The 24899-nt window shown below is 39.7% G+C and overlaps 1 protein-coding gene across 1 annotated transcript; it reads left to right on the plus strand.

Annotated features, from left to right (window-relative positions):
• Positions 1-707: 707 nt before the first annotated feature.
• SMU1 (SMU1 DNA replication regulator and spliceosomal factor) lies at positions 708-24232 on the plus strand. The gene is made up of 12 exons (XM_039247096.1): positions 708-815; positions 4438-4648; positions 6651-6803; positions 7789-7899; positions 12499-12627; positions 14089-14208; positions 15680-15796; positions 16420-16547; positions 17061-17187; positions 19374-19541; positions 22184-22336; positions 23726-24232. The coding sequence occupies exons 1-12, from the start codon at positions 790-792 to the stop codon at positions 23822-23824; spliced, it is 1542 nt and encodes a 513-aa protein (XP_039103027.1). The 5' UTR covers positions 708-789; the 3' UTR covers positions 23825-24232.
• The last annotated feature ends 667 nt before the right edge of the window (positions 24233-24899 follow it).

Genomic DNA, 24899 nt, shown 5'->3' on the forward strand with positions numbered 1-24899 from the left:
GTTTTCACAAGAGACTTATTTTGCTGCAAATATATTTTTTAATTTACATAAATGGCAACAAAATATTATAAAAGCCAGCCCTTATGGAATTCATTTCATTTGCCTCTATTAATTTAATAATGTATATCGTTATACATTTACTCCTGTAAAAAGGAGTCTCAAATCTCCGTGAACATTTGCATTTGGTTTCGTTGTTTTTCCAGTAACCTATTATTGCAGTGAAACTCTTTTCAACTAAATACTTAGTTGGAAATACTGTAAATATTTTAGCTCTTCCCAAGAAGTGGGCATACAAATTCTAACAGTGTTCCAAACTTTTCATAATTAGACTGATTAAACTGTTTTAGCTTCAAAGTCTTATTATTATTTTAAATCTATCTTTGTTTATTTCCTCTCAATTAATTCTTCCTGCAAATGTTGGATACGGTCCTACTGGTTTCGAATGTATTCGAAACACCTCTCAGTCAGGTAATGCAAATTCTGTCTTTAAACCTAGTCAACTAATTGCCTCCAAAGAAGGAAAATTTCCAAACCACTGTTTGTAAGTAGCTTTCCCCCAGGGAGAAACGATAATTCTCTTCCCTAGTGGTCGCTCAGACGCGCACCTGTAACATTCACTTGGAGCTCCGCCCCTCACGCACTCCACGTCCGTCTGTCGCGCACGCCGTCCCGGGAGCGGACGTCGACGTCGAGCGGAAGTGGTGTAAGGAGGCCGCCGGAGGTGTCGTTGGTGTGTTGCGCGACTAGGCCTGAGAGTGGACTGGCCTGTGTGCCCGTGAAGATAACGCTATGTCGATCGAAATCGAGTCCTCGGAGTGAGTCCTGCGGTGGCGGAAGTTCGCGAAGTGGCGGGGGCGGGGAGGTGAAGGGTGTGGGATGTTAAGATGCTCAGGGAGAGGCGTCTGAGAGCCTAAGGCAGTGGAGGGACGTTTCCTGGCCCACAAAGAAGCGTCTTGGATCTGGCTACCTCGGAGGCGGGCCCTCAGGAAAGTAGCGAACGAGAATCCTAAAGCCCCATGGGAGACTGCACGGAGCTAGGAGGAAGGATAGGCCTTGAAGATCTGAGTTTTAGCCTTCGCCGTCTCCTGGCGTGCACTGTGACTGATCAAATTGCCCATCCGTTGTGGACTCCAGTCTAATTACTTGCACAAAGGAGCTTGGATTCTAAGCCTTCCTTCTCTCCCCGCACCCTCTTAAACAGTATGATTCGTTGCCTCCGCTTACATGTCCCCTCTGCTTTGCTCTGCCCAGCGCTTACCCAGTATTGTCACTGCTACTCTGTCCACTCTACTAACCTGTGTAGGCGCCTAGGAGCTCCTTTTCCTTTTAGTGCCACAGCTTAGCACGCCTTGAAGGCTCAATTACTGCCTTTGGAATGAATGAGCTATTAGCTGTTCTTTCAGGTGCTAATTGGCGCTGAATTTTGGTTAGTCGGTGAGTTCTCTGTAGCTGCAAAGAAGAGACAGAATCTGAAGACGGGCCAGAAGAATGATTGACTTGGAGGGGAGGGGGGATAATGAGTGACTGAAGAAGGTCTTCAGTGAACACCTTGCCCTTGCCAGCAGTTACTAATTAAACCAACAGGTATAACATTTGCGCCCTTAGTGTAAGAAAGGGAGAGGGCTTGTCCAGAAGATCTGCCAGGGGAGGAAGGGAGGTTTATTCATTCAACAAATACTGAAGTCTGCTATGTACTTTTCTAGACCCTGGGGATACTGTACTGAACAAAACACAGATATCTATGCCCTTAAAGAATGTACGTAGTGATAGGGGGAGGCAGACGACAGACAAAAAACAATAAGCAAAATATGAGACTTAACATGGTAATAAGTGTTGTGGAGAAAAAGAAAGCAAAGAAGAACGATAGCACTGGCAACTAAGAGACAGCTAAGGCAGGGCAGGAGTTGGAAAGGATTCCCTGCTTTGGGGTCTAAATAAATAGTGTACACCATCCATTCTCCCATCCTTGGGTTGCTGCATGGTTGCTTTAAAAATTTTTTTTTTTAAATGTTTTATTTATTTCTAGGAGAGAGAGAGACAGCGTGAGCAGGGGAGGGTCAGAGAGAGAGAGGGAGTCACAGACTGAAACAGGCTCCAGGCTCTGAGCTGGCAGTCAGCACAGAGCCCGACGTGGGGCTCGAACCCACGAACCGCGAGATCATGACCTGAGCGAAAGTCGGACGCTTAACCGACTAAGCCACCCAGGCGCCCCGCTTTAAAATTTTTTTTAATTAAAAAGTATTCTAATGTTTATTTTTAAGAGAGAGAGAGACAGAGCATTAGTGGGGGAGGGGCAGAGAGAAAGGGAAACAATCAGAATCAGGCTCCAGGCTCTGAGCTTTCAGCACAGAGCTGGATGTGGGGCTTGAACCCATGAGCCCGTGAACTGCAAGATAGTGACCTAAGCTGAAGTTAGATGCTTAACTGACTGAACCACCCAGGTGTCCCCCCCCTCCCGTTTTTTACTCTTAAGATTTTAGGTATTCTCCACACCCAGTGTGAGGCTGGAACCCACAACCCCAGGATCAAGAGTTGCACACTCTACCGACTGAGCCAGCCAGATGCCCCTGCATGCTTTTATTATCAGTAATAGCTGCTATTTAGTGAGTATTTTCTATGCTAGTTACACTGTAAACAGTATAGTCAACCCTTTCACTACCCTACAGGGTAAGTATTTTTATTAACAGTTGAGGAAACAGGCACAGAGATGTTAACTGACTTGCTCAAGGTCACAGTAAGTGACAGAACTCTGATTCAAATCCCAGCCTATCTCTAAAGCTTTTAGGTCTTTATGTGTTACAGTTGACCCTTAAATAACATGAGTTTGAACTGCACAGGTCTACTTATCTGAGGATTTTTTTAGTACAGTACTGTACAGTACTGGAGGTATATTTTCTCTTAATGATTTTCTTGGTAACATTTTCTATCAATAAGGCTGGTCAACAGCAGGCTGTTAACAGTTAAGTTTTGGGGGAATTGAAAGTTAAACATAGATTTTTGACCATACTGGGTCAGTTCCCCTAACCCCCATGTTGTCCGAGTCAATTGTATGTTGTGTTTGAAGAAAGTAAATTTGATTTACTGGAGATCTTTACAGGGAGGGTGTTTTATTTGGGAATATAGATGGATAGTAGGTACTAGAGTAGCTGGGATCAAAACCTGATTATCTCTTAAAGGGGCCATGAAAGAAGAGGCTACTGCAAGTAGCAGTGATCAGTTTTCTTCTGCAGGAATTTTGAAGAGGGTGTTTGCTTTTCAGTCAGAGATGTGTGCTCAGGAGCCACACTGTCAGTTTGAACCTTCATTTTTCCATTTATCTCTTTACTTTGGTCATTCCTTACCAAAATGGATATAATGGTAATACCTCCCTCATAGGCTTGTTTTGAGGAGTAAGTGAATCAGTGTCTAAAATGCTTCTAATGGTGCCTAGTATATAAGAAGTACATAATAAACATTGGTCATTGTTTTATGTTTACTATTTCTACCTGAGAGGGGGAATTGACTAAATTCCAATATGAAATCCCTTCCAACTGAGACAGTCTGACCTTTTTTACTCTTGCTGTCTGGTAGAAATACAGTGTGAGCCACATATGCACTTTTAAAGAAAGAAGGAAAACAGTGTATCACAACATTATACAGTGAGATTTTATAGTCTAATGAACAGATCTTTCACCAGATCCCTTATTATTAAACCCAAGAGCAAGATGTTTTAACTATAAATAACTATATTTAACTATAACTTCTGAGTTTTCTGTCACATGCTGAAAGCGGTTGCTTATTCTCTCAATATTTGGAAATTGCCTGGCTCCTCTTTTCCTTGGGAAAGTGAATTCACAATGTTTTTATTTTACATGTCTTGAATATTTGGTAATAAAGGTGGTGAGTAGGTATTACTTTATTTTGCTTTTACATACAGTATAGTTCTACTCATTTGTGTTCAGCAGATCCCTAGTAAGAAAATCTCCAATTCATATTTTTTGTTGTCTTTTAAAAAAATAGACCAAATCACCCTATAAGCATTTAGAGTATGTTGTGTCAATGACTGGGTTTAAAAAGTTCGTAAAAGTGTACAACAGTATAATCATACATATTGATAAGAAACTTGGCATAATAAAAAGATCTTGGGTCCTGGAAGTAAGTAAGCATCACCTTGGTACCAGCTCCCTTTCTAGCTGACTGTGAGACCCTGGGCAAATTATTCCCCCTTTCCGGACCCTAATCCTTGGATCTCTGGGATGAAGGTAGGACTGGATAATCCTCAGGGTCTCTTGTAACTTGGAGATTTTTAGGAAGTTTTACTTACATGATAAAGAAATGGGAAGTAACTAGTGAAAGGAGGATGGTTGAATAGAAGAAATAAGCTGGGATTGGTTTTATGGTTTGGCCTCTTTGGTGAGTGAGGATTCCTGAGCTGGGTTTCTTGCTTTCTTTTTTTAGTGTGATCCGTCTTATCATGCAGTACTTGAAGGAGAACAGTTTACATCGGGCGTTAGCCACGTTACAGGAAGAAACTACCGTGTCTCTGAATACTGTGGACAGCATTGAGAGTTTTGTGGCTGACATTAATAGTGGCCATTGGGATACTGTTTTACAGGCTATACAGTCTTTGAAATTGCCAGATAAAACCCTCATTGACCTCTATGAACAGGTAAGAGTGGAGGTGATGCCAATCTCCTTGAATTGGTTTATTGTGGGCCCCCTCACTGGGGAGCATCAGGAAGCACTGTGGGACTGTAACAATCCTTAAAACTTAACCGCCAAGATTTGGGTGCTACTTTATATTTTTTTCCTTTTTTTTTTGGAAAAGCCAACATTATACTAAATTAAAATAATTTTTTTTTAATGTTTAGTAATTTATCTTGAGAGAGAGACAGACCAGGCATGTATGCATGTGCTTGCATGAGTGGGGGAAGGGCAGATGACAAGCTCCATGCTGTCAGTGCACAGCTGAATGCAGGGCTTAATCTCAGGAATGATGAGATCATAATGTGAGCTGAGATCAAGAGTCAGACATTTCTAACTTACTGAGCTACCCAGGTGTCTCTAAATTTATTTTTTAAGTGATCATTAAGTGAGCTGTTTTGACACCAAGTAGTGTATATTACAATTCAGTTCTGGCACTAACCACCCAGAGTTAGCATAAACTTTGCAAATTAAAGGCTCAGTCCTCTGCAAGACTGCCCTTATTTTAGATACAAGCTGCACTTGTTTGGGGCCTCAGGCCACCCACACTTCTGACCAGCTGCCTGCATATGTGGGTCCCCATGGCCCTTTGAGAATTAGTAACTCACTAGAACAAGTCCCAGAACTCAGCACAGTGCTGCATTTGTGGTTATAGTTTTATTATCAAGGATACAGATCAGGACCAGCCGAATGAAGACACATAAAAGTGAGTCTGGAAGGATCCTGAATGCAGAGCTTCTAATGTTCTCTCCCTGTGGAATCAGAGCGTCTCTCTCACCTGGCTTATTAATGTATTCACCAACTAGGAAGCTCCTCTGGGGTTTTTTATTCGGGTTACTTTCAATTCTAGCTCCCTAGCATTCCTTGGAGGGTGGGTTGGCTCAAAGCCTCAACCTTCTGACCATCTGGTTGGTCTTTCTGGCAACCAGCTCTTTCCATGTGCTGTCTCATTAGCACAATCTCAGGAGTGATGCAAGGAGCTCATTAATAATGAAGATATTCCTATCACTGGGGGAAATTCCCAGGTTTTTAGAAGCTCCGTGCCAGAAAATCAGGACAAAGATCATACAAATTAGTTACTATACATTTGTATGATAACAGAATGGGCTTTCTGGAAATAAGACTATAGTGTTATTTGAAATAAAAATAGGATAGTTGGTTTATTTACAGTCCTCAGGAGTTCAGTAATTACTAACTAATTTTCTAAAGAAAATTTAGAACTGGAGAAAGGTTTCTCGGAAGCCTATGGAGATATTCTTATCTTCGGCTTTCTTTAGCTTCTGTATTCTGAACAAGAAGCCTGAGAGTAGAGGAAATGGGTGGGTAAAAATGATGGATGGAATTTGGATGATTGAAGTTACTATTTATGTATGTATGTAAAATTTTTTTATGAGGTAGAGTGGGAGTGGGGGAGCGACAGAGAGAGAGGAGACACAGAATCCGAAGCAGGCTTCAGGCTCTTAGGTGTCAGCACAGAGCCCAACATAGGGCTTGAACTCATGAACCGGAAGTCGGAGGCTTAACTGAGCAACCCAGGTACCCTGAAGATACTATTTATAATTGCTTCACTTGTCCAACTGAAAATGCTAGTGAGGGCGTGCCTGGGTGGCTTAGTCGGTTAAGTGTCCGACTTTCGCTTAGGTCATGATCTCGCAGTTCATGGGTTTGAGCCCTGTGTCGGGCTCTGTGCTGCCTGCCAGCTCAGAGCCTGGAGCCTATTTCGGAGTCTGTATCTCCCTCTCTCTCTGACCCTCCCCTGCTCATGCAGTCTCTCTCTCTCTCTCCTAGAAATAAATAAAAATATTAAAAAAAAAAAAAAGAAAAGAAAATGCTAGTGAAAAGAGGAAGGGACATTTCCCTATAGTGGAAATCATGTTAGGAGGCCATCTCTGAATCAGAAACTGCTAAAGAAGAAACAGTACTAAGAGAATGCGTTGAAACAGACATTTTCTTTCAATTTTGTCCAGGTTGTTCTGGAATTGATAGAGCTGCGTGAATTGGGAGCTGCCAGGTCACTCCTGAGACAGACTGATCCCATGATCATGTTAAAACAAACACAGCCAGAGCGGTATATTCATTTGGAGAACCTCTTGGCCAGGTCTTATTTTGATCCTCGTGAGGTATGAGAAGAAACTCTTGTTAACTCTAGAAATAGTGTAACCTGTTTTTTACATTTTATTGGATACTGTTTGTGATTTTGATTCAGTTTTTGAAAATAATACTTTTCTGTTTATATATGTTGGTTGAAGAGAATAATCTTGTTCTTTTTTTCTGAGTATTTGAAGGCCTTCCCTTTCCATATGCATCCCATTTTTAGAAGGTTGTATGTCAGTAAGTAAAGAAGCAGCAAATGTATTCTGATATAATTTCCACATTAGACCAAGTACTTATTTGACCCTGAAGTGCTGCCAGACTGCTAGTATATTCACTGTGTATTTGTGTCCTTTGGCCCAGCAAGTGCAATTTCTCTCACCTTTTTAAGTTCTTAGAAAGCTTGTGCTTTTGTCTTAGCCAGTGATGCATACTTATAGAACATGGTGACTCAATCTTTTCTTCTTCCAAACTTTATTATATGTATAGTTTCATTATTTCTCACCCAGCCCTATACTAACCTAAATAGGAGGAAGAAAAATTTAATAGGTACTGGATAATGGGGAGTTAGGGTAAACGCACAGAAGCCATTAGGATAAAGGAAAGAGGTTTAGATTACCATCAAAGGATTCAGCTTAGAGGTGCGAAGGACTTTTGGGCTGGGAGTCGTAAATTACCAAAGAATTACTAAAAGAATCCTCAGCTCTGCAAATTTTTCAAAAAAGTGGAAAAACAGTGCTGGCTTTGATGTGGTTTACTTAGACTCTCCTCAGAAATAATAGTGTGGATTGGCTGACCTCAATTCTCTCCCAGCTCATACTTTTGAAATGCAAGTGGGGAGAACTGGGAATTCATCTTAACTAATTAATATAATTAGTCCCTTCTTAAACCAGGTTGTTCTTTTTATCTTTTTTTTTTTTAAATGTTTCTGCTTGATTATTACTGTTGTCTTTAAGCACACTCCTATCCTGTGACCGCTTCTTAGAAATAATATTTATCCCTCTCCTTCTTCAGGCATACCCAGATGGAAGTAGCAAAGAGAAGAGAAGAGCAGCAATTGCCCAGGCCTTAGCTGGGGAAGTCAGTGTGGTGCCTCCATCTCGTCTCATGGCATTGCTGGGACAGGTAATTCATAGTCTGTGAAACTGAAATTACCCTGAACTCCTGATACTGTTTCCTTCACATAAAGTATATGTACGAGCTAAAGAAGTGAGACGTCCTAAGAATTGGGGACTAGCTGTAGAGCTGCTTGCACCAACAGCTGTGCCATTGCGCCAGCCGCCTTTTTTCTGGGAGAAGCAGTATTGATTAGTTTGGAGCATAAGCTCTCGAGTCAGTTAGAATTAGGGTGACCATGGAAGTTATCATTCCATTGGGGACAGCTTGATCATTCGAGTTGATCATTGTGCTAGGACACTGTCAAAGGCACAGTGGAACAAATGTTTAGTCTGGTTAGAATCTGAGCTCTCTCACTTACCAGCTAATGTGGTTTTTAACATATCACCTAACTTTTCTGGACTTTTTCTTTTCTTTTCTTTTTTTTTTTTTTGAGGTAATCTCTACACCCAACATGGGGCTCAAACACACAACCCCAAGATCAAGAATTGCATGCTCCACTAACTGAGCCCGCCAGATGCCTCCCTAACTTTTCTTTTTTAAATTTTTTTTTTTAATGTTTTATTTATTTCTAGGAGAGAGAGAGACAGCGTGAGCAGGGGAGGGTCAGAGAGAGAGGGATTCACAGACTGAAACAGGCTCCAGGCTCTGAGCTGGCTGTCAGCACAGAGCCCGACGCGGGGCTCGAACCCACTAACCGTGAGACCATGACCTAAGCAAAAGTCGGACGCTTAACCGACTAAGCCACCCAGGCGCCCCATGCCTCCCTAACTTTTCTGATTCCATTTACTCATCTTGGTGTTATAGTAAGGATTAAATGAGATGATGCATTTAAAGCATTTTCTGTATTGCCTGGCACCTTGTAAACTTTCTTTTTTTAAGTTTATTTATTTTGAGAGAGAAAGAGGGAGAGAGAGCATGCCTGCAGAAGGGGCAGAGACGGAGGGAGAGAGAATCCCAGGCAGGCTCTACACCATCAGTATAGAGCCCGAGGTGGGGCCTGAACTCACAAACCGTGAGATCATGACCTGAACTGAAGTTGGACACTTAACCAAACTAAGCCACAAAAGTGCCCCTGCCTGGCACCTTGTAAACACTCAGTAAATGGGAGCTGCTGCTGGTGACTTTTTTTTTTTTTTAGTAGTAGTATTACTAGTGTTGTTGTTATTGAAAGCTACCTAGAGTAAGAGATTTTTATAGATAGCGCAAGATACAAGTGATTAGTAGTAATATAAATAGCCTCCTTGCAGTAAAACTGGGGCACTTTTGAATGAGGGAAAAGGTCAGATCAGATTCTTCTCCTATTTTATATAGCATAATTTCATATAGATTTAAAGTTATGTCAGAAAATAGAAAAGCCAGAAGATAATGTATCAAACTTATTGATAGGGAAAGACTTCCTATAATTAGGGAGTAGGCACCAAGGGAAAGATAACAAATTTAATTCACTTAAAGAGTTTAACTTAGGATAAAAACACACCTATAAAACAATAAGAAACACTTAAGAGTTTAACTTAGGATAAAAAGACACCTATAAAACAATAAAAAAAACACTTAAGAGTTTAACTTAAGATAAAAAGAAACCTATAAAACTATAATCAAAACTAGATTGGGAGAACATTCTTTTTGGCAATCATAAATACCTGGATCACATCAAAAAAAGCTCACAAATTGATAGGAAAAATAGTATAAATAGAATAGATAAGTGGGCAGAGAACATGAATAAACAGTAAATAAATTGGGAGTCAAGAGGAAATAAATTGGGAGTCAAAATAAGAGTTGGCAAATGATAACAGCCTAGGACCATTAGTCTCCAGAATCTGTGATTTTCCCACTCCCCATGTTCAGTCATAAACACCAGTTGAAGTTGCAACTTTCTGGGAAAGCACTTTGTCAATGTATATCAAGAGGCTTAACCATTCATATTCTTTTTCGATTCAGTAATTCCTCTTCGGGGAATCTATTCGAAGTGAGTATTATCCCCCAAATAGTAAAGGCCTTATTGTTCAAATGTATTGTTGTGACATTATTATTATTCTTTTTTTTTTAAGTTTTATTTTGAGAGAGAGAAAACACAGGTGGGAAAGGGACAGAGAGGGAGAGAGAGAGAATCCTAAGCAGGTTCTTCACTCTCAGCACAGAGCCTAATTTGGGGCTCAAACTCACAAACTGCGAGATCATGACCTGAGCTAAAGTCGGATGCTTAACCGACTAACTCAACCAGACGCCCATTTTGCAGGATTATTTTTAGCTGTGTGAAAAATTGGTAGCAGTGTGATTATCCACTAATATATTAATTAAACTGTTAAACATTCACCAGAAAAAGGGTATATTTGACAGCCACAAATGATAGGTATGTCATTGTATGATCTGATAGGTGAAAAACAGGAGAAAATAATATTTTATGTATAGTGTGTAATTACAGTGTTAATTAAACACATGTAAAGTGGAAAACACTAGAAGGTATACATAGGCTACTAACTAACGGTGGCTGTATTTGGATGTTGGAACTGTGGGAGATTTTTGTTTCCCTAATTTTTTTTAAATTTTAATTTTAATTTTTTTTCCTGAGAAATTTTTTAATTTATTTTTTAATTTACATCCAAGTTAGTTAGCATATAGTGCAGCAGTGATTCAGGAGTAGATTCCTTAATGTCCCTTACCCATTTAGCCCATCTCCCTTCCCCCACCCCTCCAGCAACCCTCTGTTCTCCATTTTTAAGAGTTTCTTATGTTCCCCCCCGGTTATTATTTTATTTTTTCTTTCCTTCCTTTATGTTCATCTGTTTTGTATCTTAAAGTCTTCATATGAGTGAAGTCACACATTTGTCTTTCTCTGACTACTTTCGCTTAACATAATACCCACTTGTTCCATCCATGTAGTTGCAAATGGCAAGATTTCATTCTTTTTGATTGCTGAGTAATACTCCATAGTGTGTGTGTGTGTGTGTGTGTGTGTGTGTGTGTGTGTGTGTACACACCACATCTTTATCCATTCATCCATCGATGGACATTTGGGCTCTTTCCATACTTTGGCTATTGTTGATAGTGCCGCTATAAACATTGGGGTGGATGTGTCCCTTTGAAACAGCATACCTAGTAGTGCAATTGCTGGGTCGTAGGGTAGTTCTCGTTTTAATTTTTTGAGGAATCTCCATACTGTTTTCCAGAGTGACTGCACCAGTTGACATTCCCATCGGCCGTGCAAAAGAGATCCTCTTTTCCCGCATCCTTGCCAACATCTCTTGTTGCCAGAGTTGTTAATGTTAGCCATTCTGACAAGTGTGAGGTGGTTTCTCATTGTACTTTTGATTTTTATTTCCCTGATGATGAGTGATGTTGAGCATTTTTTCATGTGTTGGTTGGCCATCTGGATGTCTTTTTTGAAGTGTCTCTTCATGTCTTTTGCCCATTTCTTCACTGGATTATTTGTGTTTTGGGTGTTGAGTTTGTTAAGTTCTTTATAGATTTTGAATACTAACCCTTTATATGATATGTCATTTGCAAATATCTTCTCCCATTCTGTCGGTTGCCTTTTAGTTTTGCTGATTGTTTCTTTTGCTGTGCAGAAGCTTTTTATTTTGATGAGGTCCCAGTAGTTCATTTTTGTTTTGGTTTCCCTTGCCTCTGGAGACATGTCGAGTAAGAAGTTGCTACGGCCAAGGTCAAAGAGGTTTTTGCCTGCTTTCTCCTTTAAGATTTTGATGGCTTCCTGTCTTAATTTCCAGTTTTCCCAGCCCCACTTGCTGAAGAGACTGTCTTTATTCCATTGGATATTCTTTCCTGCTTTGTCAAAGATTAGTTGGCTACATGTTTGTGGGTCCATTTCTGGGTTCTCTATTCTGTTCTATTGATCTGAGTGTATGTTTTTGTTCCACCAAATTTTGTTTGTATTAAGAGTTGGGGGGACACCTGGGTGGCTTAGTTAAGCATCTGACTTCGGCTCAGGTCATGATCTCACAGTTTGTGGGTTCAAGCTCTGCGTCGGGCTCTGTGCTGACAGCTAGCTCAGAGCCTGGAGCTTGCTTCGGATTCTGTGTCTCCCTCTCTCTCTGACCCTCCCGTGCTCACTCTGTCTGTCTGTCTGTCTCTCTCTCTCAGAAACAAATAAAACATTAAAATAATAATGATAAAAAAAGGATTTGGGGTGCCTGGGTGGCTCAGTTGGTTGAGGCATCCGACTCTTGGTTTTGGCTCAGGTCATGATCTCGTGGTTTGTGGTTCAAGCCCCACGTTGGGCTCCTAGTTGATGGCATGGAGCCTGCTTGGGATTCTCCCTCTTCCTCTCTCTCTGCTCTTCTCCTGCTCTCGCTCTGTCTTTGTCTCTCTCTGAAAATAAATAAGCTTAAAAGTTTATAATAAGAGTCAAACCTATAAGAAAATAGATACGGAAGTATGGACCTTTTAGCTCTCAGAGTCCCCTTCCCAGCTGAGATCAGCTTGTCTTCCTGGGACACACAGAGTCAAATAGCTTATGTTATATTTGATTGGCCAAAGATGTTTGGTTCTGGAAGTTAACTTGATCCTTTTAGGCTTGGCTTTGAGCAATCAGGACCAGATCTTAAAAGATCTGTAGGTTAGATTACTGTACTTTTTTTTCCCTCATAGGCACTGAAGTGGCAGCAGCACCAGGGATTGCTTCCTCCTGGCATGACCATAGATTTGTTCCGAGGCAAAGCGGCTGTCAAAGATGTGGAAGAAGAAAAGTTTCCTACACAACTGAGCAGGCATATTAAGGTAGGGTCTTTAGGTACTCAGCCATTTGATAATCATTTGTTGGGGACTCTGTATGTGTTTGCTCAGCTAGGCCCTGTGCCAGGAGCTTGGGTTTGGGAACAGAACTCATTCTCCAGCTCTGACAACATTCAGCATTGCTGCTGGTGACCCCTGGGGTCCTCCTGGGGTCTGGCAGTGACACACCTCAGATGTGTAACCAAGTAGACACAAATTTGGCGGCTGGCCCATCATCTGCCCTTGCACTTCCTCCCAGGAAGCCTTCATTTGGAAGTATGGTTCCTCTTTGGTTACCTGGAACTAACTATGAACTTTCTGTGCATTTGTCCTGTTCAGCATTGGTGTTTTTGCCTGCTATGTGTCAGGCAAAGTACCAGGCATGGGTTGTTAAGGTAGGCTTGTGTGGCATTTGAGGAAAATAATTTATCATCTCATGGCTAGTTCTTGTCTTTTTGTTTTTTGTTTTTATAATTTTTTTAATCTGAGACTTTTCTAGGAAAAGGCACACTCAAGTAATTGTCGGAGTTCCCAGAATTACAAGTATATTTGCTACTTCAGCATCTCCTTTATACTACAGTTTCTCTCAGTTTATGTTCTTCCTGAATTCATGGATTTGAAAATATTTAGTATTCCTCAAATCTAGGACTTTGGCTTAGTGCTTTGATTTTATCTTTCCTGGATTGTATGTTCTGATTCACATGTAAAGATATTTTTGAGCAGCACCACTATTTACCTGGCTGAAGCTTTGAGACAAATAGAAATCCATTTGCTGTAATTATGCTGTTGGGCCAAGATTTTCTTTTATATACATTTTCCTTTTTTCCATTTAAAATGAAATTCATAATACAGCATTTCTCTATTGTCATCTCATGTTCTGTAGTTTCAATCTGTTGGGAACATCATTGCTGTAAATGCTCAGGATACGTTTCCTAGGTAAATATTCTGTCACCTTAATTAGTTCTAGAGTTAGTCAGCCACACGTTATTACTTAATTAAATGAAGGTCATAATAAGAATTAGGATGGAAAATTTGTTTTCAAAATAGTATAGGAAAACACATTTATTTTGAAAAAATGGATTTTTTCCCCCCATAAATGTACATTATCTCATATTAAGTTGAGTGTGAGAGTCATGCTAATAGTAGCTGCTTCAGGTAAAAACTTACTAAGTTAATAGGATTATTTGTTCTAAGTCTGCTTAAGTATAGTTGTTTTACACCGCTTTGGAAATACCAACTTCACATTAAAAAAACTAGTTTCAGCTGAGAACTCAGACCTAAAACTGGTCAGAGAAAATCTATCCATTCTCTCTCTGTGTCCAGATACAGAAATGCTCCTCTGATACTCTGTCACATAGGCCAGCCATGACTTTGTGCTAGAGCAGGATTTCGCAAAAGGTTAACATGGAAATTGTTTTAAGGTCACTAGATAAAAATGCATCTGTTTCATTGTTTCATTTGAAACAGTTTGGTCAGAAATCACATGTGGAGTGTGCTCGATTTTCTCCAGATGGTCAGTATTTGGTCACTGGGTCTGTTGATGGATTCATTGAAGTCTGGAACTTTACGACTGGAAAAATCAGAAAGGTAAAGTATTTAAAATATCTTAACTTTTCTAGTGGGTGAATTATCTAGTTTTTTAAATTCTGTTATTTTTACAGTATAAATTTATTTTTAAATTATAAAATGTAGATCTGATACAACATTTTATAAAATAGAAAAGTTATTCAGTAAAGAGTCGTGCTCCACCCATTGTCCCTCAGCTGGTCACTTACCTTCCTTGGACCAGCCTGAGTTAGCAGTTTCTCATGTAACCTTTCTGGAATTTCTACGTATATGTAGGCAGTTACTTATTATTCCCAGTCTAACTAATTGTGGTACTAATTGTGTGTTTTTTTACTGTGAATGAAGTTGAATATGTTTTTATATGTGAAAAGCCACCAATATTTCCTGTTCTGTAAAGTCTTCACATCCTTTGCCCATTTTTCTTTCGGATTCTTACTGATTTTTAGGGACTCTTTATAGTTGGAGGAAATCAGTCTCTGTAATATGTATTGAAAATCTTTTTCAATGTTGACTTTTTGACTTTGCCCATCATTTTATTTTATAGACTTGATTTTTTTGTATCATCACATTTATTCATCTTTTTCTTCTACAACTTGTAGTGCTTTTTATGTTTCATATTTAATTTTTGGTCCATCTGGAATTTGTTTACGGGGATGAAGTTGGTGTAGATCCAATTTAATTTTTTCCCTAAATAGGTATTTATTGACTACTGGCTTAAAATGTAATCTTTACCATAGAGTGGTAACTTCCACTCCATGGGTAGTGAATTCATGTGTGATTTTCACTTTCTACTTTATATGTTTCCTTATAGTATTTTTTTTTTTTTAAACTGTGACACAGCCTTACTTTTTAATCAGGAAAAAATAAAGATACTTTATTTTGAACAATAATGGATGATAAAGGAAACATCACAAGTAAGTAGATTAATCAGTACATGGTTTTAGGAAAGGTAGCTGATGATTTGGAAAAGACCTTGGTTTTTCACATCATACCTCAAATAAATTCAGATATATTAAAAATGTATAATATGGGGGCAACTGGATGGCTTAAATACCCAACTTCGGCTTGGGTCATGGTCTCACAGTTCATGAGTTCAAGCCCCACATCAACCTGTGTAGACAGTGCAGAGCTTGCTTGGGATATTCTCTCTCTCTCTCTCTCTCTCTCTCTCTCTCTCTCTCTTTCTCTCTTTCTCAAAATAAACTTAAAAAATGTACACTATGAAATTGTAGGGGGATTTTGCATAGAAAAAAGGTCATTAAGCACAAGATTTAGGGTATTATGTTGGAATTTTTTTATATTACTTTGGGTTGTGTAAAATTATTCCCATCACTGTCAGTTCATTAGGAACATGTATGCATGGCACTACTATTTGCTTTGGAAATTTAGAGTAGACACCATCCATTACTCTGCTTTTAGTAAGTTTGTAGAGCTCTTGAGTGACTGGGGGTTTTGTGTTACTATGGTAACTGCTTATCTTTGTTTCCTTTAGGATCTTAAGTACCAGGCCCAGGATAACTTTATGATGATGGATGATGCTGTCCTCTGCATGTGTTTCAGCAGAGATACAGAAATGTTAGCAACTGGGGCCCAAGATGGAAAAATCAAGGTATTTATTAATGGCACAAACTCTCATATATAGACATTTTGAGACTTCTGCAATGAGGTAGTGTTCTACATGTGATAGCTTAGTAACAGCTGTTGTTTGTTGAACATGAAATTTATGCTAATTACTTTTTTCTTGTTTAATCCTAATAAAAACTCTGCCTAGGGAGGTCCAGTAATCAGTTTCAGGTCACACATTTGGTAAGTGGTAGATTGGGACTTCAGTCCAGATCTGCTTATCACGCCTTTTCTGCTGTATCACCCTGGCTCACCTTAAATGATGTATTGTACTTTGGGGTTTGTTTAGGGAATGGAAAGCTCTCTATTTGATTAGTTGTAGTTTGTATTTAATTGCTGGTGAAACACCCAGAGCTAGATAAACTACAGAAACGGTCTCTGCTTAAGTGAACTTTGAGTCTAAATTTTTGTTTTAATAATCTATAAGGAAAGAGGTTTAAATTTCAGAGGATTCACTTATTGCACATTGTGAAGCAGACATACTCAGCTGTTAGCATGCATTTTTAATGCTTTTTTAGTACATTATTGAGCATTGCCTCTTGCTTGACTCTGCAGGCTAGAGTAGGATGCTCTATTTACAAGTTTTTACTATTTTTTTTTTAAATAAAGGTATGGAAGATTCAGAGTGGACAGTGTTTAAGGAGATTTGAAAGGGCACACAGTAAAGGTGTCACCTGTCTAAGTTTTTCTAAGGATAGCAGTCAGATCCTTAGTGCCTCTTTTGACCAGACAATTAGGTAAGTAAAAGTCCCCAAACTGCCCTTACTTGAGTTTGCAATGATGAAGTGCTGGAGGGAGGTAGTAGTGATTCCTTACACTTTCACCAACATGGTGTTACCTGGAGAGTGAAGGAGACCTCATTATTATTTTCTCCATTTGAGTCTACCCAGAAGAGAGATTAGAAAGGGATGATAGCAGTGTTTTCATGTTTCTTGAAGTGTGATTTTTGGGCTTACCTGCATCAGAATCACCATAGAGGGCATATTACAAATATAGCCAAATCTGTCCCTGAACAGAAGCCTGTGGTATTATTGGCATGTTTTCTTGCAGTCTCTTTGCCAAGCTTTTGTTTTGGTTTTGTTTGACATAATGAAAATTACATTGCATACCTGACTGTATAGTACTCTTTCTCCCCCTAGGATATTATAACTTGAGCTTCTGTAATTCATTGAAAGTGTATTCAACATTTGGTCCCAGTTGTAATCTATAAAATATTAATTGTTCTTTTCATTTCCTTTTGTTTGTGATAGAATTCATGGTTTAAAATCTGGGAAAACCCTGAAGGAATTTCGTGGCCATTCCTCCTTTGTTAATGAAGCAACTTTTACACAAGATGGCCATTATATTATTAGTGCATCCTCTGATGGCACTGTAAAGGTTAAGTATTTGCTACTGGTTTATTTTGGGGTTTCTGCTTTTGTCCTTTGAAGAGTTTTCAGTGGTGATAATGAGGATGATTGTGATGGAGTGAACTTCTTTCCTAGCAGTTTTAGCCATAAATGAGGTGAGTCTGAGAAAATACCAATATTCTCTGGGGAATCCCTATTTAAGGACCCCAAGTTTCAAACCTACATAATCAAAACATTTATCATATGTAGGAAAAGAAAAAGGGTGTGGAGGCCTATATGTAGGTCATCCCCCATTTATAGTGGTTGAATTCTGTCTTGTTATAGGCACGGTTCATCCACAGCAGTCAGGTTTACAAATCTCTTTTTTTTGCACAGCCTCATCAACCCCACCTGGCTCCCACATTTAGGCGCCTTCCCAACAGCACTTATAGAGGGGCAGGAGAGGTGTAGAGTGGAACTAAACCATCCCTCAAATACTTACTGTCCTCAGTGCTCAGCTGAAAGTAATGGATCTTCAGTACCTTAAGAGATTTAGTTATTTTAATAGCAGGCTTCATTTCTTAGAAAAGATGAGAAATCCACATAGAAAATTGCTGGAGATCTTTGAGACACTCCATTTACATTCTGGACCTGCTTTTAAATTGCCTTATGTAAGTGTGTAGTTTGTGGCAGAAGACCGAAACATTTTAACACAAATACCTAAAAGAACACCCTCTGAAATTGCTTGTTCTTGCTTGGGAATTGAACCAGAAACCTGAGGGTTGGAGAAGTCTTCCTCAGGATGGAGAAATACACAGAACTCAGTACTTTAGTCATTGGATTTGCCCTCTTTGTCCTTTGAATATGGGCTTTACAATCTGTAAAGTGTCAGTGGGAGGTGGCCTGTCTATCCAGCTTTGTTCTGTGGTCTTTTCCTTTAGTTCTTAAGTGAGTAGGGTAAAGCATCTCACTGACTTTTTGGACAGAAAACACTGGAAGCCTTAGACTAACTCTTGATCACTAAAATGTTCATTTCTCTCCTAGGCAACTGGGCTTTAGAGAGGAGATTGGGGCAGATGATAACAGTATTTATTATGAATGAAAATAAACACTGTGGCAATTGGGGTAGTAATTTCCTCCTGTTGATAGGTAGTCAACATCCATTTTATGCTAAGCTGTGTTGAAAGCACAAAGGAAACACAACATAGTCCATGCCTTTGAGACTTCATACATACATACATATATACATACATACACCTCATTAAGTGAGTGGTGTCCAGGCAGCACAACATTTGGTCCATTCCTTCTCTGAGCACATCTCAGATTTCAGTAACTATGATGTCTGATTTAACCCCTTCTGTTTATAACAGCCCAGAAGAAGGGCAAGGTAAAAGGCATTAGGGTAGGGAACTATTACTGGAAGAGATGCTGGGCTGGGAGAGGTAATATACATGGCCAAGAGTGGCTTCCACTTCATGGATGCTCGTATGTGTGTTTCAGCATTGTGGCTTCTGTTCATTGAAGCCACAGTTCCAGCTGTACATTGGAATCATTTGTGGAGCTCTTTAAAAATGGACATGCCTATACCTCTCCCTAGAGCTATCAGATCAGAGTCTCAGGATAGGGTCCCATAAAAGCCCACACTTGATTTTGATGTCCAGAGGAGGCTAGCTTTCTGGTTATTTGATAGTAGCAGTATTGACACATAGCTAATTTTAAAGATACGCAGTTCATTAGGAAAAAGATAGGTTTTAAAAGGTTTTATTATACAGCTTTGTGACTTTTGTGTTAGTCAGCAAACAGATGGTAAGAACTTACTATGTATATGACAAAGCTAGGTATTTGATAGGATTAAAAATCAAGGTTTTTTTTTTTTGGTGGGTTTTTATTTATTTTATTTTTTTCATGGGAACCATTTTTATTTATTTTTTAAATTTATTTTTTTAATAGTTTATTGTCAAGTTGGTTTCCATATAACACCCATGTAATTCCTTCCAAATCAACATCCTAACATGGTGATTAATTTTGTGCACACTGGATTTTTCTTTACTATTAGTTAAAATAAAAAAATACCATAAAATTTATTACCTTAACTATTAAAAAAAATCAAGAAGACCTTTTTTTGAGTCAGTTTTGTTTTTAGTAATCAAATTTTTATTTATTTTAAACCCTAAAACTTTAGAGATTCTTAGACCCCAAAAAAAACCATTTATGCCTTAAACTTTTGTGTCATAGATCTGGAATATGAAGACCACAGAATGTTCAAATACCTTTAAATCTTTGGGCAGCACTGCAGGAACAGATATCACTGTCAACAGTGTGATCCTGCTTCCTAAAAATCCAGAGCACTTCGTCGTGTGCAACAGATCAAATACAGTGGTCATCATGAACATGCAGGGGCAGGTGAGTGCTCCAGAAGTGCCTTTGCACAGATCCTGTGGGCCATTTCCAGATTATTAAGTCTTGGTCCTAGCCCTTCCAGTAACCAGTTTTGGGTTCATCACTCCAAAAACCTTATATAGTTGAACCTTGGACAACACAGGGGTTAGGGCACTGACCCCTTGTTCGGTAATCCACATATTACTTTTGACTCCCCAGAAAACTTTACTGCTAATAGCCTACTCTTGACTGGAAGCTATACCGATAACAGTTGACTGACACATATTTTGCATGTTTTAATATATACTGTATTCTTAAAATTCTTACAATAAGCTTAGGGAAAAGATGTTATTGAGAAAACCGTAAGAGAGGGGGCGCCTGGGTGGCTTAGTCGGTTAAGCGTCCGACTTTCGCTTAGGTCATGATCTTGCGGTTCGTGGGTTCGGGCCCCGCATCGGGCTCTGTGCTGACTGCCAGCTCAGAGCCTGGAGCCTGTTTCAGTCTGTGACTCCCTCTCTCTCTGACCTTCCCCTGTTCACGCTGTCTCTCTCTCTCTCTCTCTCTCTCTCTCCTAGAAATAAATAAAACATTAAAAAAAAAATCATAAGAGAAAGCACATTTACAGTACTATACTGTATTTATTTATTTTTAATCCATGGGGTGCCTGCTGGCTCAGTCAGAAGAGCATGTGACTCTTGATTTCGGGTTGAGTTTGAGCTCCACATTGGGTGTAGAGATTACTAAAAAAAATATTTAAAAAATCTGGGGTGCCAGGGTGGCTCAGTGTGCTGACAGCTCAGAGCCTGGAGCCTGCTTTAGATTCTGTGTCTCCCTTTCTCTCTGCCCCTTCCCCTGCTCATGGCCCCTTCCCCTGCTCATGGTTGTGCTCTCTGTCTCTCTCAAAATAAGTAAACATTTAAAAAAATGTAAAAATTAAAAAAATATGTGTATAAGTGGACCCACCCAGTTCAAACCTTTGTTGTAGATAACAATCCCCGAGTAAGGGAGAGACAGTATGTGGTTTACTAACTTGGGATATCTCCTAGTTACCACATGATCTAGGGTGGAACTCTCATAGGAGAAGTGCAAAAGTGTCTTTGTGGTAAGTATTTGTGATCAGGGCACCCGCAGGTTTCTCAAGGAACCTCACTTTTACAGTGCCCAGGACATTAGGAGTGTCAAGATTGAGGTCTCAGGCCCTAGGAATATGTTGTGGTGCTACAGAAATGTTGACTTGGGCCCTTGGGGATCCTACTGAGCGTGGAGAAGAACCAGGGCCTGGTGTCTAGAACTCTGTCTCCATTCCATTAGTCCATGTCACTGGTACATTTGTAGTTTAGACACCATGGTTGAGGGGTGCCTGGCTGGCTCAGTCAGAAGAGCATATAATGCTTGATCTCAAGGTCATGAATTCAAGCCCCATGTTGGGGTGAAGAGATTAAACAAATAAATAGGTTGACTTAAGTAAGTAACAAACAAAAAGAGCCCATGGTTGAGATGGCTGGTCTGCAGTATCCACTGGGCCCCCATATAATAGCTGTAATTGCCCACTTCCTGGGTTCCTGCTTGTATAGGACAAAGAGTTCTTGTATACCCAGCCTTTCCCCTATGATAACATCTTTCATACTCACAGTACAATTATCAAAACCAGGAAATTGACATTGATACAATATAATTAATTCAAATACAAACCTATTTCACTACTTTTTACATGTGTTTGAGGTGACAAGTTAATAGCTCTATGAAATTTTATCAGATGTGTAGATTTATGTAACTATCACCACAGTCAGGATACAGAACTGTTTCTTCACCCCCAAAAGGAACTTTTCCGTGCTATTCCTTTACAGTCAAACCTTCCCCCTGTAACTCTAGCCCTGGCAACCATTGATCTGGTTTCCATTATTATGATTTTGTCATTTTGAGAATGGTATAAAAATGGAATTATTTAGTATGTAATCTTCTAACCTTTTTTTTATTAATTTTTAAATGTTTATTTCTGAGAGAGAGAGTGACAGAGTGTGAGCAGGGAAGGGGCAGAGAGAGAGAGACACACAGAATCTGAAGCAGGCTCCAGGCTTTAGGCTCTGAGCTGCCAGCACAGAGCCTGACGTGGGGCTCAAGCTTGTGAACTGTGACATCATAACTTGAGCCAAAGTCAGACACTTAACTGACTTAGCCACCCAGGCACCCCAACCTTGTAAGCTTTTGAGATTGGTTTTTCTCAGCTTGATTTATGGTGATGTGTGTAAAATAGAGCAAGCAAGGTCTTGGAGAGAGTTCCATCTTGCATGAGGAGAGCACCTCATTCTTTTAGATAGAGAAAACAGTGGAGTGTAAGTCCACAGAGCATTGAGAATCCGTGGTATAGATTTAGAAATTGGGTGGCAATGAATTTGCTTCAGGGCAAAATGACTCCATAGACTAAAGAGCAGGGATTGGGAACTTGGGACATATGATTAACTTGAGATAGTTTATCCATGGAATAAATATTTCCCAGGCCAGAGGACTTAGCATACAACGTGTGGTATTGGTGATCTAATTATCAATGACAATACAACCAGAATGCAAAATAACAATGTTAGGATGTCAGTTAAAACTGCTGCTTTAGAACTGCTGCTAATCCAGATGTTTTGCTTTTGTCTTGGGGTATGTATGGTATGATCTAGATTGTCAGAAGCTTCAGCTCTGGTAAGAGAGAAGGTGGTGATTTTGTTTGCTGTGCCCTGTCTCCCCGTGGTGAATGGATCTACTGTGTAGGCGAGGACTTTGTGCTCTACTGTTTCAGCACAGTCACTGGCAAACTGGAGAGAACTTTGACAGTGAGTATTACTAACTTAAGGCTATCTGAAGAAATTTCATTAATACTTGTGTCTTTCTGAACTCTGAAGTAAACCTTTTCTAGACTGTTCTAAGTGAACTTTGATAAAAAAATGTAAAAATTCCATCACTAAATAAAATAAATGGCCCATAAGTAATGGTATGGAATTACTTCCTCTCAGAAGACATCCTTCATTGAGCCCTCAGCAAGTGGATAGGTTGGGTATACATAAAGCAGAGAATAAAGGAGGGCTAGTTATAGTAGTCATATCTTCCCCAGGGGAGTCAGAGTGACAGGTAAAGCTAGTTCTTTCCATGTCCTTTCAAAGGCAAATTACTTTATTTACACTATCCTATCAAACTGATTTGTGATATATTTAGTAGCTTAACACAATATGAGTTGATTTCTTGTTATGTTACAATGTGATGGTTGGATAGTTTTCCTCCCTTGTTTAGCTGTGTCATTTGGAATATGTGGACTCTGCGGTCTCAGGAGGAGAAAAACTAGCTGGAGGGCTATGCCAGATGTTTTTAAGACTTCTATCTGGCGGTGGCTTATATTACTTTGTTCCTCATTTTTTTTTGGTTAGAATTCACTCACATGGCCACAACCCAAATGCAAGGGGGACAGGGAAAATGTAGTTTTCTGTGGTCCTGGAAGTGTGGTATGGTGAACATATAATATATACATACCCATATTAGAATATAATCTCTTATGTCACATGGTTCTTGGCACACTTGCCTTATGAGGCCTCCAGTACAGATCTGAGGCATGAGCAAAATAATGAGGTGGAGAGTGTTCTCCAGGTCAGGGGCCTGGAAAGTACAAGTTCACGGAGTTGAAGGAATCATTTGGTCTTAGCTACTGTCTTGCCCTAGAATTTCCAAAATAGGGATCAGGACTAGGATCAGCTGTCATGCAAAAGTGATTTGGGGGGCGCCTGGGTGGCTTAGTCGGTTAAGCGTCCGACTTTCGCTTAGGTCATGATCTCGCGGCTCGTGGGTTCGAGCCCCGCGTCGGGCTCTGTGCTGACTGCCAGCTCAGCCTGGAGCCTGTTCTAGTCTGTGACTCCCTCTCTCTCTGACCCTCCCCTGCTCACGCTGTCTCTCTCTCTCTCTCCTCGAAATAAATAAAACATTTAAAAAAAAAAAAAAAGTGATTTGGGACAAAGCATTATTCACACATGAAAAAGTACAAAAATTTGTGTGATAACCTCATTTGAGTTCTTGGTGTGTGTGTTTTAGCCCCCCTCGAGGCTGCCTTAGGTTGGATTGCTTTGGTGAGAAGTGGAAGCTTCACTCTTCCTCCTTCCCGTTCAGCTCTAGAAGCCTCTTCAGAGTGACTTTTTTATAGACCAATATCCCCTAAATCAGTGCTTTACTTTCCCCAGGTTCACGAGAAGGATGTGATCGGTATCGCACATCACCCTCATCAGAACCTGATTGCAACCTACAGTGAAGATGGACTTCTAAAGCTCTGGAAACCCTAATTCCGCTTTTCTTTTACAACTTGCTAGAGAGCATGTACTTAAGTGAAGGCATATTCATGTATTGCTTTTTTCTTTCTAGGCTACCTTTTCTAAGCAATTGTCTTACTTAGGCACAAGAATAATTTTGTGAAAATTTATGTTCAAGTAGCAGTTACCCTTTTTGTATTTTTTTAAGGTATTCATTTATCTGTTTCTAATTTGGTCAGTCACTTAATGTTTTCAGTAGTCTTCTACCTGGAGAGTGAAATACTGCTGTTTCTAGAAGAGAATTCTACTCCTTTGATTATTTTAAATGGCGATTAAAACGTATTTCCTGCAGTAAAATTGTAAATAAGTAACTATCCCATATTATGTAGCTCTTACTGGTCCGTTCTTTTTAGATGTTAATAAACTTTACACCTTTTTGGAGGCTTTGTTTTTAAATGTAAATAAGTGCTCATCTAGTTAACATATTTACTTAGAGTCAAGTAAAGAGGGTGGGACATACCATTACTATTCTAGTCCAGCAGGAAGTCTGTTCCTGTTTAGAAGGATAGACTGAATTTAAAAAGACCAGGTATTGATAGGATCTCATCTCATTGCCCTCATTATCCACTCACTCTTAGCTGTGCCTTCCCATGCGTTCTGGCCCACTCCAGAGAATATCATCTTTATCCTCTGGATAGAACTTAGTTGTAGGATCCACTATTGAGAATTCCACTTTGGCACCTCTGAGGGTTTGGCATTGAAAATGTGCTATTCTGAAAAAAATTAGAAAAGGACCTGAGATTTAGAGACCTTTTTTTAGCTATGTGCATGCTTGCCAGTCAAAGAAAAAGTTAAAGGCCAGCAAAACCCTTGAAAATACTTTGCAAAGGGGGTGTCTTTTATGTTTGAACCAAAGATGTATAGAGTGCACTTTTGTTGATGTTGGAGGGGCTGTGCTAGGTATCATTTCAAAAAAGTGAGACCTTATTTGTGTAGACCTTTTATGCCTCATTTTAAGTTTAGCATTAGGTACAGATGAGTGGGGAAAGTTTTTTAAATGATTTATAGTGTTGGGGCACCTGGGTGGCTCTGTTGGTTAAGCATCTGA

Source organism: Hyaena hyaena, unplaced genomic scaffold (assembly GCF_003009895.1).
Source record: "Hyaena hyaena isolate Hyena2069 unplaced genomic scaffold, ASM300989v1 scaffold_289, whole genome shotgun sequence".
NCBI lineage: Eukaryota > Metazoa > Chordata > Mammalia > Carnivora > Hyaenidae > Hyaena > Hyaena hyaena.

Excerpts from the sequence above, each read along its gene's own strand:
- SMU1 (XM_039247096.1), top strand. The coding sequence starts at position 790 with ATGTCGATCGAAATCGAGTCCTCGGA. Across the intron at positions 6,804-7,788 it reads CTTATTTTGATCCTCGTGAG|GCATACCCAGATGGAAGTAG; the intron begins GTATGAGAAGAA and ends CTCCTTCTTCAG. Across the intron at positions 17,188-19,373 it reads CCTCTGATGGCACTGTAAAG|ATCTGGAATATGAAGACCAC; the intron begins GTTAAGTATTTG and ends TTTGTGTCATAG.